General features: G+C 36.1%; 1 protein-coding gene across 1 annotated transcript; it reads right to left on the bottom strand.

Annotated features, from left to right (window-relative positions):
• Positions 1-1417: 1417 nt before the first annotated feature.
• On the bottom strand, positions 1418-15465 carry SLC39A10 (solute carrier family 39 (zinc transporter), member 10). The gene is made up of 7 exons (XM_010081741.1): positions 14416-15465; positions 13140-13341; positions 8388-8557; positions 7169-7387; positions 5655-5775; positions 3342-3710; positions 1418-1506 (listed from the first exon to the last, which is right to left on the bottom strand). The coding sequence occupies exons 1-7, from the start codon at positions 15463-15465 to the stop codon at positions 1418-1420; spliced, it is 2220 nt and encodes a 739-aa protein (XP_010080043.1).
• Positions 15466-16380: the final 915 nt, after the last annotated feature.

Raw genomic sequence — 16380 nt, 5'->3', positions numbered from 1 at the left:
TTATAAAATATATATATTTATTGGAGCTCATTCTGCAAATTCAAGGAGGATAACAAGGCATTAGTCCCCACAGAAGGTGACAATGAATTTGAGAAACATAGCATTACAAAAAAGAGGAATTATGTTCAGAAAGAATGACTTCACATCCATCCTGAATCAGTTTCCTGGTTTAAGACATGTCAGGTTAACCTGTTTTATTTTGAATTCAGGACAGCTCTTCTAAAATTACCAATAGAGGTAGACATTCTATAAAGATCTAAATTTTTGTCTTTTAATCAGCTCTAATAGTTTTACTCCCTTCAAACCGAACTCTCAAGAATAAGAGTAGAAGACGATATGCAGTCATGAGGTTAATTAATAGAATATTCTCATGTCAGATATGCTAGAAATTAATTGCTCAATCTGGAATCAAAACAAAAAATAGGCACAGTGAACTACTCACTTCTTTTACGAGGTTAATTTAATCATGTTAACCTAGCAAGTTACAAGCACACCAATATATATTGAAATTCTTCAGATACTGCAGCAGCTTCACTTTAACGATGGTATAGCACTGTTGTCAAACCATGAACATCTGCTCTATTACTTCCCATCTGTGCCCATTATGTACCTTATACATAGTATGTGCCTGTATAAAATGATTTCACTTATCACCTCTAAGGGTTTTTGAAGTACTTGTTTTACCTTTTGATCATTCAGAGCTAGCAGCTCATCAAGTAAGCAAGCTGTGAGTACATACACAGTTCAATCCAGCACACAATTTCACGTTGCTGGCAAAAAAGATGACGACTTCTCTCTCTAGCTGCTCTTTTGTAAGTCTTGGGACACACTAAAATTTCATGCGATGTGCCTTGCAGCTCACAGAAAAACATCAGGTTTCATCATGGTTAGCTAACCACAAGAAGAAATGCTTCAAGTAGGGGGGAGAACCAATGGCATGGGCAAGAATGCCTACAGGCTTTACCCGAAATAGTCATCCACACCTATCAGACTCAGCAACAATTGGTACAAATCATCTTTGTAAGATCTCCACAAGAATTTTATTTTGGTAAATTTGTGTCTACTTATGTAACTTTACTTAACTTTGTGTAAGACAATGCCACACAAAGCAGTATAAAACTCCCTCTCTAAAATGCAGAGGCATAACACCAAAATGTAAACTGTATGCTCCTAAGAACATTTTAAAAACATGTTCAAAAAGCTTACCAGAACTGCTGTAACTAGATACCTGCCAAAATAATCCTGTATCAATATTCTCATTATGTACTCTGAAGCAACATTGCTCCGTTACGCTCTGAAGTTCTGGTCACCCTTGCAGTATCTGCATTGCATTATGCTTATCAGGATGAGCATCACAACAGCTTTTAGATAAATATTTTGTACAGATAAAGAGACTGAGCATATTAAATTTATAGCATTAGTTACCTAATTCATGAGGAAGCTCGTGACAAAATACTGCTATAGATGTACTAATTCCTCCTGTCAGTCCAGCACTAAAAGCTGCTCCTAGGGGAAAAAAAAAAAAAAAAGATTCAAACAAAATTTTACTATTTCCAAGTAAAAAAACTTAATCAACAGACTTTCCAGAGATGACACCCTTCTGTTAGAATGCACGCTCTAATATTTTTTCATTATGACTCTGTCCTGTCTGTACAAAAACTTAAAATATTCTAAGTATCCTGGATGTGCAATACCACTGCATACTTTATTACTCAGCTTATCTGAAAGACAAATCCTGGGAGAGAAGAACACAACTGAGCAAAACAGAGACACAAGGGGAACAAGCTAAAAAAGAGCACCCCTTTTACATTTTTAGGAACTCTTAAGTGCATCAGGACAGTTAAGAATGCAGTTAAGTTAATGTCTTGCTCTCCCCTTTCCAGATTGGAAATCCAAACTAACATTTAACCCATAACCTCTCTATTTCCTTTATACTTATTTGTAGAGCACTATCAGCAACATTAACAAACCAGACCTGGAAAATAATGAGAAAAACATCAGCAAAAACCTCTTTCAGTAACTTCTGTGTAAACTAAATTAATTCAATCAACTTTAAATTCATACCTTAAATAATTCTGAGATGAGAAAACTGGTATTAAATTTCTGTACTGTAGCAGAGAAAGGCACAAGAAGAGCCTGCAGTGAGCAGTCAAAGCAGGCAAAATAAAGTAGAAAGAGAAGACATAATCTGAAGACAGAGAAGAAATATAGCTTTCCTCTGGAGTCCTTGTAACTTGATATATTAAGAAGATGAACATGCTTTTCAAAAATCTACATTTTGCCAAAGCATCAGCTGTTTGGGCTTGATACAGGAGTATCAAGAAATTAAGTTTCAATAGAGTGAAGTGCTCAACAGATGGTGTAGTGATCCCTTCTGGCTTCAGAAACCAGTGTCTAAATGTCCTATGTGTTTAATGTGAAAATTAAGCAAAAAGTTATTTTTTATGGAGCTTCGTTTCTTTAGAAATTATTTGGAGAAAGTGGAGAAGCTGTAGTAGATTCCATTGTTAACTACAGACCCTAATAAGTAGCTTATTCTCCATCCTTCAAAATGAGTATTTTCCTTCTGATAGTATTTCAGAACCCTGTGTACTCTTAGTAGCTACCTTAGCAAAAAATCAGATGTATGCACTTCAGTACTCTCATCATCATTTTGACTTGTATGATGTATATTCAAATTAATGTGGTTTACAGTTCAAATCACATTTAGAGGTTTATGTGAATTTAAGTTGATTTAGTAAATCTAATAAAGTCAGTTTGGTACTCCAATTTCTTTTACATTTGTCTAGAAATAAATCTATAAATGACCATAAGCCAAAATAATACTTTGCTCAAACAAAAATGAAATTGTCCGAAGTAGTACTTTTTTTATCATTTCAGTAACTTGACTCATAGTACATTTATTCTTTACAAGTGCTGTATAATTCTACGTATTATAACAACAGAAACAGTATTATTTTTATAAATAAATATCATTATAAATGAGACTGAAAGGCACTTATTATTCAAAGGCAAATACTAAGATCCAAACAACAACTGTGCATTAAATGTGCTCTGTAATTCATATGAGATTTGTCTGCACCTATCTTTATTTGGCAGAGAATGCTACTGTAGTTACTACCTATACAGTAATCTTGATGGAAACAGTCACAGAATATTAACAAAGGGAAGACTATTACAATTGATGGCCTTTTACTTTTTTCTCTGAAGGAGATTAAACAATGCCAGTAACCACAGGAGCTAACGGGAAGCCTCACTTGTGATCACTGCTAAGTAAAATATTACAGAAGTTACTAAAGGTTAGACGAAACTGTTGAGAAAGACTCAGCGCTTTTGCTTACCGATTGCTAAGCCATCACTAAAGTTGTGAATGCCATCTCCCATAATTACCATCCAAGCAATATTAGCTATCCCAGTATGTTTCAGGTCTTTTCCAGAATGACAGTGGCCATGGGAATGATGGGAATGTTTGTGATGCCAGTGGTGACTGTGTTTTCTAGCTATCATTTTATCTTCGCCATGGCTGTCATACTCTGAATCATGAAGATCATGTTCTTGAGCAGCACGTGAGACATCATTGTGAGGATGGTGCATATTGTTGTCCTCTTCTACAGACAAGAAGTTTTTGGGAGGGGATTCCAGCTGGCCATCTAAGTCAGTTAGTTCAGTTTCATTGAGTCGATCTTCAGATAAAACGGAGTCGTCTGCTCCTACATTGAAGCCAGTTGGGAGAGACACTGCATTAATTCTTACTTAAAATATCACCAGCAACTACTGCATCATTGAGCTAAGAATTTAACCACTTTGTGAAAGTAAAAAAAAGTATTTTAACATATGCCAATCTACTAACTTTGTTGTCAATTTTCAGCCAAAAGAATCCATTTTTCACTGCCCCATTTTTTCACTGATTTGCATGTACAGCACATAGACGTACCCACTTCAAAGCAACAGGACTGTGACTGTATCCGTAGCACACAAAGTCAGTTTTAGCCCAACTTAGGCTTGTGTCTGTAATTTTGCTACTGATGAAGTTTATGGTTCAACCCTGGAAAAGGAAGAGTCGCCAGAACAATAATAATGTCTTATAAGCTGTAGATGAAATCTGAATGGCTACAGAAACCTTAACTGGCTCCTCTCTCTGCATGCTGTACAGGTCAAAACTTAGCCTTTGCTAAAGCATACCAGGATCTGCCACTGATACAAGAGATCTTCAAACAGTTTCTGTATTGCATGCATCTTTGTGTCAGACACTTGCATCATACACTGAGCTCCTTCAATGTAGCTCATTACCCTGCTAGCAATCAAAGCAATTTTTGCAAAGAAATAGGAAGTGAAAACAATGCAGAAGGCATGTGTGCATGAATTTTGAGTCTAATAATATTTCTGAAGTATTAATAAATAAATGAAACTGGCAAACTATGGTTCAGCAAACAAAACTAGTTGTGGAAAAAAAGTAGTTCTGGACAATTAAGTTATTAGCTTACAATAATGCAACAAAAATATTTCAGAGTCAAAAATAAGCAAACAGTAATCAGAATTTAAAAACCAGGCACAGAGTACCTAAGCAGCAGATAAAGAGTTCTAGATAAACAGGCTCTTAAACATCATTTGGAGGCTATTTAAAAAGAAATGGAATGGCCATTCAGGTCAGCAGCTGTGGCACTGCAGTTCAAAATTCAAATTCAGCATGGGCTTCCAGTGCTTGTAGTACGAATGATTTACTGATCAGTGGAGTGCACTTTCAGAGGAACAGTGTTATAAAACCAGCACGTACTCCATGTTACTAGAAGCAAAAACTCCTCTGATCACCCGCTAAAAGAAAACGAAGACATTTCAAACATATGTACCACCATCCTCACAGCTGAAAGTCTTTCCGTGTTCTACGTCAATGTCCCAAATCTTATTTGAAGTTGTTTGAATAGGGAAGGCTACAGTCCTAACTCTCCCTTCTACAAACCATTCAAATTAACAAAACTGCATTTCTATAAATATAGCCTATGGATTTTTCATCAAAAAATTAATTCAGCAGCCACACAGGCAATGGGAAGGGAAGTTTATGAAGCAAAGCCTTTCCCCTTCCCTCACCCCTTCAACAAGGGTGACAGAGCATCCAGACTGTCACGAAGGAACAGTACGTGGAAGTTGTTCTGGGTACTTGAGGAATATTCAGTATACTTGGTTGTATTTATGAGAAGAGATTAATTTTATTTAGCCTTCTCAGCCACACTGTAATTGGTCAGAGGCTGGAATCTTCCAAGCATAAAAGATATCCCCTTTCAGGCTGTGTGTGTTCATTTTTGATCTAATTTTTGCCAGGGCAGGCTGAGGTAGTCAGGCACAGCTTAACCAAAAAGCGCCCCCAAAACAAACAAATAAAAAAATCCCCAAAGAACCACAGCCACCCAAAACCTGACTGCTTCAGAAGTCTGAGAACCATTTGTATGGCATATTAGGAAGTGTTCGGTGTGCTCTCTGATCTAAGGAAAACAGAATTTAAAAAAAAGACTTAATAGGGAAAGCCTATTAAATCTTATTAACAATGATTTGCATAATAGCAGCAAAACTGTACAAGAGGTTACATGCTACATGCCATAGGTTACATGCCATTACTTTGAATCTCATAATAAGAGCAAATTCTGAAAATATACGTCTACCTGCAAGGGGTTTGAGCTGAAGCCAGTCAGCATCTGGTCTATTATTTAATTTGTGATCAGAAAGTTTCCTTCCAATTGGTGATTCTTCAGTCTGTTTTTTCTTGCACCATTTCTGCTTACTCTGCAACAGGAAACAGATAACATCTGGTTTCTAAAAGGACAATGATGGAAACTGAAGAAACTGAAATGTTGTTAAAAAAATCCCTTCAAAATAGACTAAGTTACTTTCTCTTAATAAGCCTAACAGGAGTAGGTGACTACAGAATATTAATCTTTGTAAGGCTCACCAATGATCTCTATCCCGGTGGGAATTCTCAGCTACGCATGCACAGAATCTCACTCACACACAGACAGACAATCTCTCACTTTGGTAAGAGTACGTTATGACGTGGATTACTCTAACAGCCCAGAAATGCATGTATAGAGATTATAAATTTGCTTATTTTGTTCAAGAAAGCAAGCATACAGCAAGAACAGCTCCTCTATTTTGTTCAACTTTAAGTTACTCCTATAACTTGTATTTTCCTTTAGAGAAAACCTTGCTACTTTCCTATCTGCAGCCCATACAACAGAGATCATAGATTCACCAGAGAAGCCTAGGGGATTTAACTATTTAATTAATCTCAACGAAGATATGTTCAATGTTTCTTTATCAGAAGATCTAAGAAATTCCTCCTCCAAGACAGAAAATCTTTTGCTGTCTGTCCAGCTGAGGCAGCAAGTCTGATGTGAAAACAAAGAAGTTAAAAATTTTTCCGCAATCATTTTGGAAGAAGCTGTTTTAGAATCACCAAAATAATTTTCTCCTCAAAGTGGAATGATGAAGGCAAAAGTTAATAAGTGTATTTATAACGACTGTTGAAAGAATATGCCTCTTTAGTGGCTTGAATTTCTACCCACTGTCACACTCCCCCGAGGTACTCGCTCTCCTTTTACACATCATCGCCTCTTATTCATCATGAATACATCATACTCCCAGCCCTAAAAATCCATTCATTTTCAGGGAAACAAGTAAAAATCTGACTGGTAATTTATAGAAAGCAGAAGGTCTACAAATTTTGGCATGTTTTTTATGTGGAAAAACGGAATACCTCTGTTACGCGGGCATCATTAGCTAATAGTATACAGTTAAATTTCTTGTAGATTGTCTGACAATTGTCTGGCTCTGTTACCAGTTCTTTCTTACATACTGCCCTTCATATTTTTGCAAAAAGATCATGGCACTTCAGAGAAAGAGCTGTAATCTTTTTTACTTAGATCTACCTCAAAATATATCTGGCCAAAAAGCTGCAACCTCCCCCATCAGATTTCTACTTTGTCTTCCCAAATTCCCTTGTTAAGAAAAGCAACCTTTTTTAGAAAAGGGTTTCCTCACATAAAATCAAACAGAATGCAGATCATCGGCACTGGTTCATGTTCACAGAATAATGAATCATCACACTGACATCTCTTCAACACTCAGAAGATAACCTCAGGTAATATATTTTAAAACAGCGTGCAATTTTAGTGTGTACCTTTTGTCTATTGTAATGCTTGTACATTCTTATACAATGTTCAATGATGAACAAAACGTAAATGCCTCCAAGTGCCACAAGACCTTTCAGCACTGGATCATTTTCTTCTAGAAAGCCTTCAGTCTGTACTCCATGTCCATGGGCATGCCGATGAGAACGCTTGTGTTCATGAACATGACCTTGGCCATGGTGGTGGCTGTGGTCGTGGCCTCCATGTGACTGTTAGGAGAGAAAATAATAACACAGCATGACCTGGTGCAATCAGGAAACTAAAACGGCTCTGAGCTCACATGACAAAATATGTAACCCTGCCAGAAAAGTAGCATAAAAAGAAATCCGAAGTTGGGTTGTGGGTTGTTGGGTTTTTTTGATGCAAACACATTTATCACAGAAATTTTTCATTAGACTATTCATTACCCTAATCAATAAAAAAATATTTTTACAGGAAATTTTTAGGGAGGGAGAGTCAGAGACAATCTATCTTCAGCTTTTTTCTGTCACAATGCTAAAAATAAGATTAACACGCAGAAATGTCACAAGGAATTACCACTCCCCTTAGGAACCAAACTTCTCTTTTTTTAACTATTACAGTCAATTACAGCCTTAATTCTGATCTAAAATAAAAACTTTAAAAAAAAAATTCATGACAAAAAATTTGTATTAAAATTTACACGAAGAAAACATGCATGAACATAGGTCTTTTTGATGAAATAATTAAGGTAACGAAATTTTAGAAAACATTTCCCCTTCTAAGAATCACAGTACACCATCACAAATTAAAAACTGCTTACCTTCCCAGGAACTTCTGGATTCAGTAAATTACAGGTTACTTTCTCCCCAAAAGCTTGCAACCATGAAGGCTAACCTCCCCGAAATACTTTTTAGGTGGTACTGATACAAAAGTATCAGTAGACAAGAGACATTAAAACTGCTGAATTTAAAGCAGTATTGTTAGTCTCAATAGATGTTTAAAAATACTGTGACAGAAGTTAAATTATGAAATTATGAATACACAACTACTTTTTTTTTTTTAAAAAGAAATACACATTTCCTTTCTTTAACAGCGAGTCTCAGACACTGTTTCAGGATGTCCCTCATAGTCAAAAGTCAATCTAGATCTGCAACACTGAACATTTTTTTTTTATATTTGTCAAACAATTCTTTAAAAATTCTATGTACAGTTACAATGAAGAATGAAAAGTAAGGAAACCACACTTACATGTGGCAAGAGATGGAGCAGTGCATCTCCGCTCATTGTTCCTACAGCCAGAGCTACCAAGAAAGTTAGAAGAAATTTGAAGCACCACTGGTTAATGATGGGAATCAAGATCACACCCAGCAAGGAAAGCAGGCTAATGACGGTGATAGAGATGATACCACAAAACCAGGCTGTGGGAAGAAAGGAATACAGAAAGGTTATCAGAACAATACTTGTAAAACTTTAAGACTGATTAACAACTTTCAACTATCTCTTAAGAAGGCGACTTTCCTTTAGCCCAAGTTGTGTGATTGTTCATTCAAAAGATGCTGAAAAATGTGAAGGCAGCACTGAAGTTCACAGCAAAAAACATACAGGCTTGTTCACAGTACATTACAATATAGTGAAAGACATCAGAAGACAATCAGCTAAAATGAGTCCAGCAATTCTTCCTGATTGTAAGTTCCAGGCTTAGCTCTGTAGCCCTTAACGAAACACAAAAAATAAAAGATTTCATGCTGGAACAAAAACATCTCCGCTGCTTAACTGACTAGGGCTCTACAAGCAATAATTAATATTTAACATTTGTTTTTAACATGATTCTGATGCAAAATCTAACTGCAATCAATATTTCTCCTCCTTTGTTAGGAGTAACGTGTTCAGTTAGGCACCATTCTCTTCACCTGATGCTTTGAAACATACATTTTTATTTATGAGAAAAAACTAAGACTCAACCTTTGACAGACAAACTTTAAAATCAAATGCTATAAGACCTTGAAGACCTGAAAGCAGCTAGCTACCAACACAAAGCAGTATGCATTTTTTTCTGAGAACCTCTACTATTGTCATTAGAAGAAAAAGTGATAATGGGATATGATACAAATTTCTATATCACAAGGAAAAGGCCGAATCACAAGAAACAGATCCTGTAAGCAAAGAAGAATTGCAGTCAGCATCTCACCATAATAAAATATTTTCTCTTCTACTTTTTCAAGTCTTCAGTAAGACTAAGTATTAAAAAGTGGGGTTTTTTTCCCTCTGTCTCTGCTTTGCTATTATTTCTCTTGTTTCTTCCCATCAGAGAAACTTCAAAGAACAGTAAGTTAAAAACTGATTAATTCCAACAATACAGTTCAAAAGGTTCACAGTCCCAAGGGCAGAAATAGTTGGTGCTTCTGTTTTACAAACATTAACTGTCTGGGAGGAGAACTTTCATGAACATGATTTCATCAATCTGAACTTCTTCTTTCTTTAAGTTTTAACCTAAATGCTTCCAGTTTCTCCATTTTTTTTTTCCTAGCTCCATTCTTAATCAAAAATGACTACACAGTTTGCCAACTTCAACAAAAGTTAGCAACTCCTGATTTAAAATCATCAGCATCTCCATACTTTAGTGCATGATCTGACTTTCCTTACCCCACTCATTTTTGATCCAGTGGGGGAATACATCCTGCGAAATGGCGGGGGGAGGAGAAGAGAGGAGGAATTAGTATATTGTAGCTGATCAACGAATTTTATAATTTAGCAGCCAAATGCCCCAGGAATTCTATCTGTACCAAAAATGGTACAGATCAGACAAGACTTTGCCACCAGAACTGTAGCTGCTGTAGGCCTGGTCTGGTTCAACACCAAAACGCACAAGATCTGCTGTTTTAAATTTTATTTTGGGATATTCATTCTTATGAAGTCTGTAGCTGTCATTCCACAACAGTGCAGAAAAGGAAGCAACTTAATTCAAATGCAAAGGGCACAAGAGGATATCCACCAGGAGAAAATGGTTGGAAAAAGCTTTAAAGTAAGCAGCATACACAGAAATGCACATTGATACTGAGAGGAAAACAGAGTTGGTGAAAATGCAAAGACTGCCATCAGATGAGGAACTGAAAAACAGAGGGTGGAAAATGGGAATAAAAAAAAGTAGCTCTAGAGTGGAAGCAGGACCCTGACAACCAAAATACTGCCACTACACAGCCTTGATTCATCTGCAAAGCACTTCAGTCATGTACTCTGGATTAACAGGCTTTGCTAAAAGAAAGAGCATACATGGACTTGTAATTCAATACGGAATCATGCATGCATGCACAAGTACCCCAAATAAAAATTACACAGCCATTTGGCAGGACACTGGATCTCCAATCCACACAGACATTATGATGTTAAGTGCCAGGTTAAATGACCAACAGCCTTACATGGATTAAAACAGAAAGGAGACTATGCAAACTGGTTTAAGTTTCATGTATCATAGCATAGATTTGGCAAACACGTCTCTGAAGGGCTTATGAATGATACAGTACCTAAACATGGCACTGTGATTAAAGATAAAGCACATCAGAATTAGAACATGGAATCTCTGCATCTCTCAGATCTTGATCGTCAGCTTCTGTCTCTGTTTAAACTCTAACAGGTACCCTATGAAAGCTCAGTTGTATATATAAGCCCTTGAAAATCCTCTACTAGAAGATGTTACAGAACTACCTGTAAATTACAGGCTGAAGACACAACATGGTTTCGTAAGTTTTTGGCCATCAGCTAATTAGATTACTTTGCTTTAGAAAGCTGCACTGTCAAAACTAATGGAAACCTTACAGGTTAGTATCAATGAATAGAAGCAGCACTAGTCTATTAAATAGTTTTCTTGAAAGTTTTAATTAAAAATAAAGAAAACCACAGAAAGCTAGTGTTTAAAAATGTCTGTATCCTCCTAACTTTGGCAAATACTTCTATCTAAAAATGTTTACATTGGCTCGGGTAAGCACGCATTTTCGTATTAAAAGAATCATACAACCTGCAGGTTAAGTTACTCTATGACAGTCATTTGTCCTACACCTCCCACAATCCCCATATACCAGTTAAGATTGGTTGGTTTGTTATTTTGTGATTCACTTCCTTACTTAAGATGGGAAAATTATTATTACATCAACTGAAGTCTCACTGTAGTTAATACAACAATATACCGGAAATCGTTATGAAGAATGAGTTACCATTATCTAATAGAGTTGACCTGTCTTAGAGGTTACTGTTTGTTTTCAGAGCCAAATCAATAAGTTAAAAGCCAATTTTTTACAATTGGCTGGCAAATGTGTTATTTATACTCAAGATATTAGATGACAAAAAATATGTTAAATGTTCACAATAAGCTTCACTGATTTTGCAAATTAAGTCTTAAAATGTTAAACGTCTGCAAGCTGAGTTATTAATCAACTCCCTTACTCATTACAGAGAAAGAAAATGCATTCTTTTAAAAAGAAGCACTCATCTGTAGAAACTTTCTAATTAAACTGGTTCAAAGCATGTGCAACATGACAGTTTTGTACATGTTTTCAACATTTTAATTAGCAGAAAATGCTTAGAGCTACTCCACAAATCCTCTTGGTAATAAGGCAGGGGTCACCTCTTACTACAATGAGACTACCTCACAAAACAATTTGCTGCCATATAAAACACAGAGTGTATTAAGTTTACAGCAATCTTTGAACAGTTAACAAGATAGTAGCTGTGCCACTATAGCAGATTTATGTATAGCAAGTTAATTATTTTAATGGCTCCAGCATCGTTAAGAAAGATTACCAGCAATGCTAATAAGCACCTATTCAATATTCTAACCAATAGTCGCAATTATAAATATTTTTATTTTCAAAACATGGACACAAGATTTTTGTAGTCATCGCATCTAAACATCTGTCAACAGTTCCATTATAATTGATGAAAGCCAGCAGTAGTAAACATGTACTTGACAAGTATACTCCGTTATGAAATCACAGCAATGGATGCTGCCCTTAAAGTAACTGCTTTAACAACAGTAAAAATATTTTTTTGGCTAGAACTGTGGTAAGACAAAAAGAGTCTACTGATTTTTACTTAAGGCATACACACACAAAAATTAAAACTGCCAACAGAAGATTTTGACTGAATACTTGTCATATGCTTAAAAGGAGAATAATTGACATTGGAAGTCAGAAGAGGGAACTGTTGTCAGAAATGGCAATTTAAATGCTCCTGAATGGTGCTTAAGTCTTTATTAAGTTCACAAAAAATTATGGATGTCAATTCTACAAATTTGCATCACTGCTAGAATACAAAAACGATAACACCTGAAAAAATATTCTCCAGTGAATGAACTGGGATGAAGGTGCTGTTCTCTATTCCTGAATTAATTATCCAGGTCAAATTTCTTAAGAAAATTTGTGCCAAAGTAACACTGCAACTTTCCGACTCTGAGACAAACATACAGAGCACCTCAGGCACGCTAAGGGAAGACGACATAACATGTTTTAAATTATGGAAATAATCCAAACTGTGGGTGGACTTGCTTATCCCTAGGTGTCCTTCTGTCTCTGAAGATTCTGTACCTTGCCTGTGTTCCTACTACAAGAGTCCAACATCTGAAGATATGTGGGAAGAATCCAGGCCAAAATGCCTGGGCCATAGGCTCGATGATAGGACATTAGGCCTCAATGATAGAAGACAAGAAAAGAAATAAACAAACATAAAATAAAAACTGAAAATACTGAAAAAAGGATAAAAAGGTACAAGAAAAAAAGGCATGCCTCCCTGAGCCATGGTTACTTCGGAGAAGCTATGCTATCACCAAACAGGATGCTACATCTCCCAACTTCAAGGAGCATGCTGTCTCAAATTTCTTCTAGTAAATACATTAAACTTCAGCCATTCCTTTACTCCACAGTCAATGCTAAGTTGTATGACATTTCAAACTTTGAAGTTAATATTTATAATGCAAAATAATCTTGAAGGCTTTAGATGTTACACACCTACCTGATGCACCTGTTTTATCCTTATTCTCTATTGATGCATTTTTACTTTTCATGAAATCTTCAAGCTCATCATAATGAACAATACAAAGCCTTCTCTCAATCTGGTACAGCAAAGCAGGACACATGTATATAAACAATTCAGGAGATATTGGAGAGCTGGTTTCCAGACCATAATACCGTAGCAGCTGGGTAACATTTAAGCACTGCAAGCAAGTTGTACAAACAAGTTAAATATGAAAGCAACTATCTCATTAAAAAACTACAGTTGTGGAAAATTTAGCATATTATTTGAGAACATAAACAGAAAGTAGAAACTCTGGCCCACAACATTCCTCCTGTGCTAAAACATGTCTAAGCTGATCTAAGTGGTTTATGAGGGGAAAGAAACAGTAAAAATAACTGCACCACAAACTCAGTCTCCAAACGCCTATATAATTTTTGATAAATGTCAATGAAAATGAGCTTTCATATTCTTTACTATTACACAGTACAAGTTATGAACAAAGAGCAACATGAAAGGAATGGAGGAACACAAATCCAAAGTAGATTTTCTAACACTTCTCTTTACCTACCAACCTTCTGCATTTGGAGTTTCACTTTTTAATTCAGTTTAAAATCTCAAACTTGGCACTCACTCCATCCCTTCCTATCCTGACTTCTAGTTTAAAACCATGATATCAAAACGTCCAGCTTCTGTAGATAACCGTAAGGGGGAAGGTAAATTATATTTACAGTTCTGGCAGAAATAATGGATGCTAACAGGAGAAATGGAAGAGCTTACACCGAGCACAGTGCTACAGAAGCTACGTCTACATTGCTTCACAATCTCTTAGGAGAAAGAAGTTAGAAGCATGTTGAAAAGATGCATGTGTTTCTTTTAGGAAAGAGTCTTTGTGCAGTTTCCAAAAATGTTAATGATGTTAGATTAAGAAAGAAGTCCAAAAAAGGTGTGTGCGTGTGTGAAGTATTCATGAATATTAGGAAGGGAAAAACCCCTACCTGTAAGCAGGGTGTCTCAGAAAACTTTAGGTGTCTCCTTTATACAGATAAATAAGCAATAAGATAGTTCTGAGAAAAGATGGGCAACTGGCAGGCAGAAATGAAAAAACCCATAAAGTAAACTCAGAACAGTGGCAGTGACCTTTACTGTTCTCACTCTGCTATCTGTATTATGCAACGGTCACAAACGTGTTTCTGCATCATTTGTGGGTATGCACCTCCAATTATTATGTAACAATAGTGAAAGTGAACTTACTGGTTCTCCATTTCATACTCACCTCTTCACGATCACGTTCATCTTCACTATGATCCTTATGACTACGCGTTGAAAAAATAACATGCTTTGTTACAGTAATCTGCTTATGAGCTGCCTCTCGCTGGCTGGTATGGTGGTGTCCGTCCTCATTACCTGAACTGGAATCTTGATGTCCATGACTAGTAGAACGATCACTGCTGTGTTCGTGATGGTGTACATGCAAGTGAGATGCATCATGTACATGATCATGTTTATGAACACGATTGTGCTCATACTGATGACCTGGATCATGATCTGGGGGATCTCCTGAAGTCTCGCTGATCTTCTTTTGCTTCTTCTTCTTCTGTTTACGTTGGTTTCTTTCTGGCTGATCCTGAGTTGTGTTTGTCTCTGTTGAAGGTTCATGGTTCTGTTCTCCATGTTCACTATGACTAACTGAATCATTACGAGAATGATGTGTACCATTATGGTCATGATGATGTAGATGAGGGTGATGATGATGGTGACGGCGACTCTGGTCATGGATGTGTTTGCCATCATCTTTTACTGATGGTACTACTGCCTCTCTCTCAGGGTCACATTTATGATTTCTCTTTGCAGACATACCAGTCATGGTTTGGTTTTCTGAATCTGTGTGGCTATGAGGATGGTTGTGAGAGTGAGAATGCTTTCCTTCCTGCACTTCTAAAGCATATAAGTGAGAGACATGATCATGGCCAATATCATCATGATTTATCATCACTACTTTTACCTCTCCTAAACCAAGGCTTATTAACAGTTTTTCCAGGCCAAAAAAAGATAATCTTCCATTTTCACCGTAACGATCAAAAATCTTTTCAATGTAGTATTTTTGTTCATTTTCAGCTTCCAATGTAGAAAATTTACTTGGCATAGATTCTGTTCCTCCATTCTGGAAGTAGGATTCATTTGAGATCTGATAGTCATTATGGTAGTGTTCACGTTTCTTTTTAGGACCGTGGTCATGTCCGTCTTCATGGCAATGATTGCACTGATGAAAGATAAATGTCAGCAAACAAATGATGCAAAATTTTGTGTGCATGTGTACCTTCATCTCTGTTTCCTACAAGAAACACAAGGGGAAGCACTTAGGTGTAAAAGCAATCTCAACATTTGCACCATGTGTGTATCAGCTGGTATTTATTTGTACCAGTTGAATCACTCACAAATCTTTTAAGATATTGTCACTAACAGAATAACAACTGCAGTATTTTTCAGAAATTGTATTAATGTACCTTTCTTATCCAACACTAAGATAGGCTCCGTATTTTAGAGATGCAGCCTTACATACCATACTTATAGAAGCCAGTTACAAGGAAAAGATCAGCATTTACAGTCAGTCATAACAGAACATTTTTTGTGTGTATTTTCAGAGGCATCTATGCTTATGATAACATATAACATTGAAAACGTTAAGACACAAGTTACAAAAGAATAAAAATTATTTAAAAACAATAATACTGTATTTCCTTTTTTATGGGTATGACAAGTAAATACAGTTGAAAGCTCACACATCATTTGTTCTCTTATGTGCTGCCAAAGTACCTCCACTAAACACACACACTGCACAATTCCCCATTCCGATTGGTAATTAGTGATTTAAAAATAAGTTGTCCTTAACCAGCTTCAATGTATTGCTTAAATGTTTGTATTTTTAGTACTTTCTACTTTAATGAGTTCACTGATTTCAAAGATCTACATGGACATTAATTTAAAAATAAGGTTATATGGAAAATGTCTGCTTATGCAACTCAAAAAAACTGTTATTGCTGACACACTCTAGGTCAAAGTAGTTAGTACTGATTTTTAGAAACTATCATCTAGACAATGTGGTTTTCAATTTAGTATTAAATGTAAGAAACTTACTAGTCAATATCAGGTAATGAAGAGGACACTGCAGAAATCTATCTTGTGTTCAGAGTTGAAAACAATTCACTGTTTTACAAAATATGACAGCTTTATTTTGCTT

The sequence above is a fragment of the Pterocles gutturalis genome, unplaced genomic scaffold, assembly GCF_000699245.1.
Source record: "Pterocles gutturalis isolate BGI_N339 unplaced genomic scaffold, ASM69924v1 scaffold47899, whole genome shotgun sequence".
NCBI classification, from domain to species: domain Eukaryota; kingdom Metazoa; phylum Chordata; class Aves; order Pterocliformes; family Pteroclidae; genus Pterocles; species Pterocles gutturalis.
The sequence above is the reverse complement of the archived record's forward strand: the minus strand, read 5'-3'. Positions and strand labels throughout refer to the sequence as shown.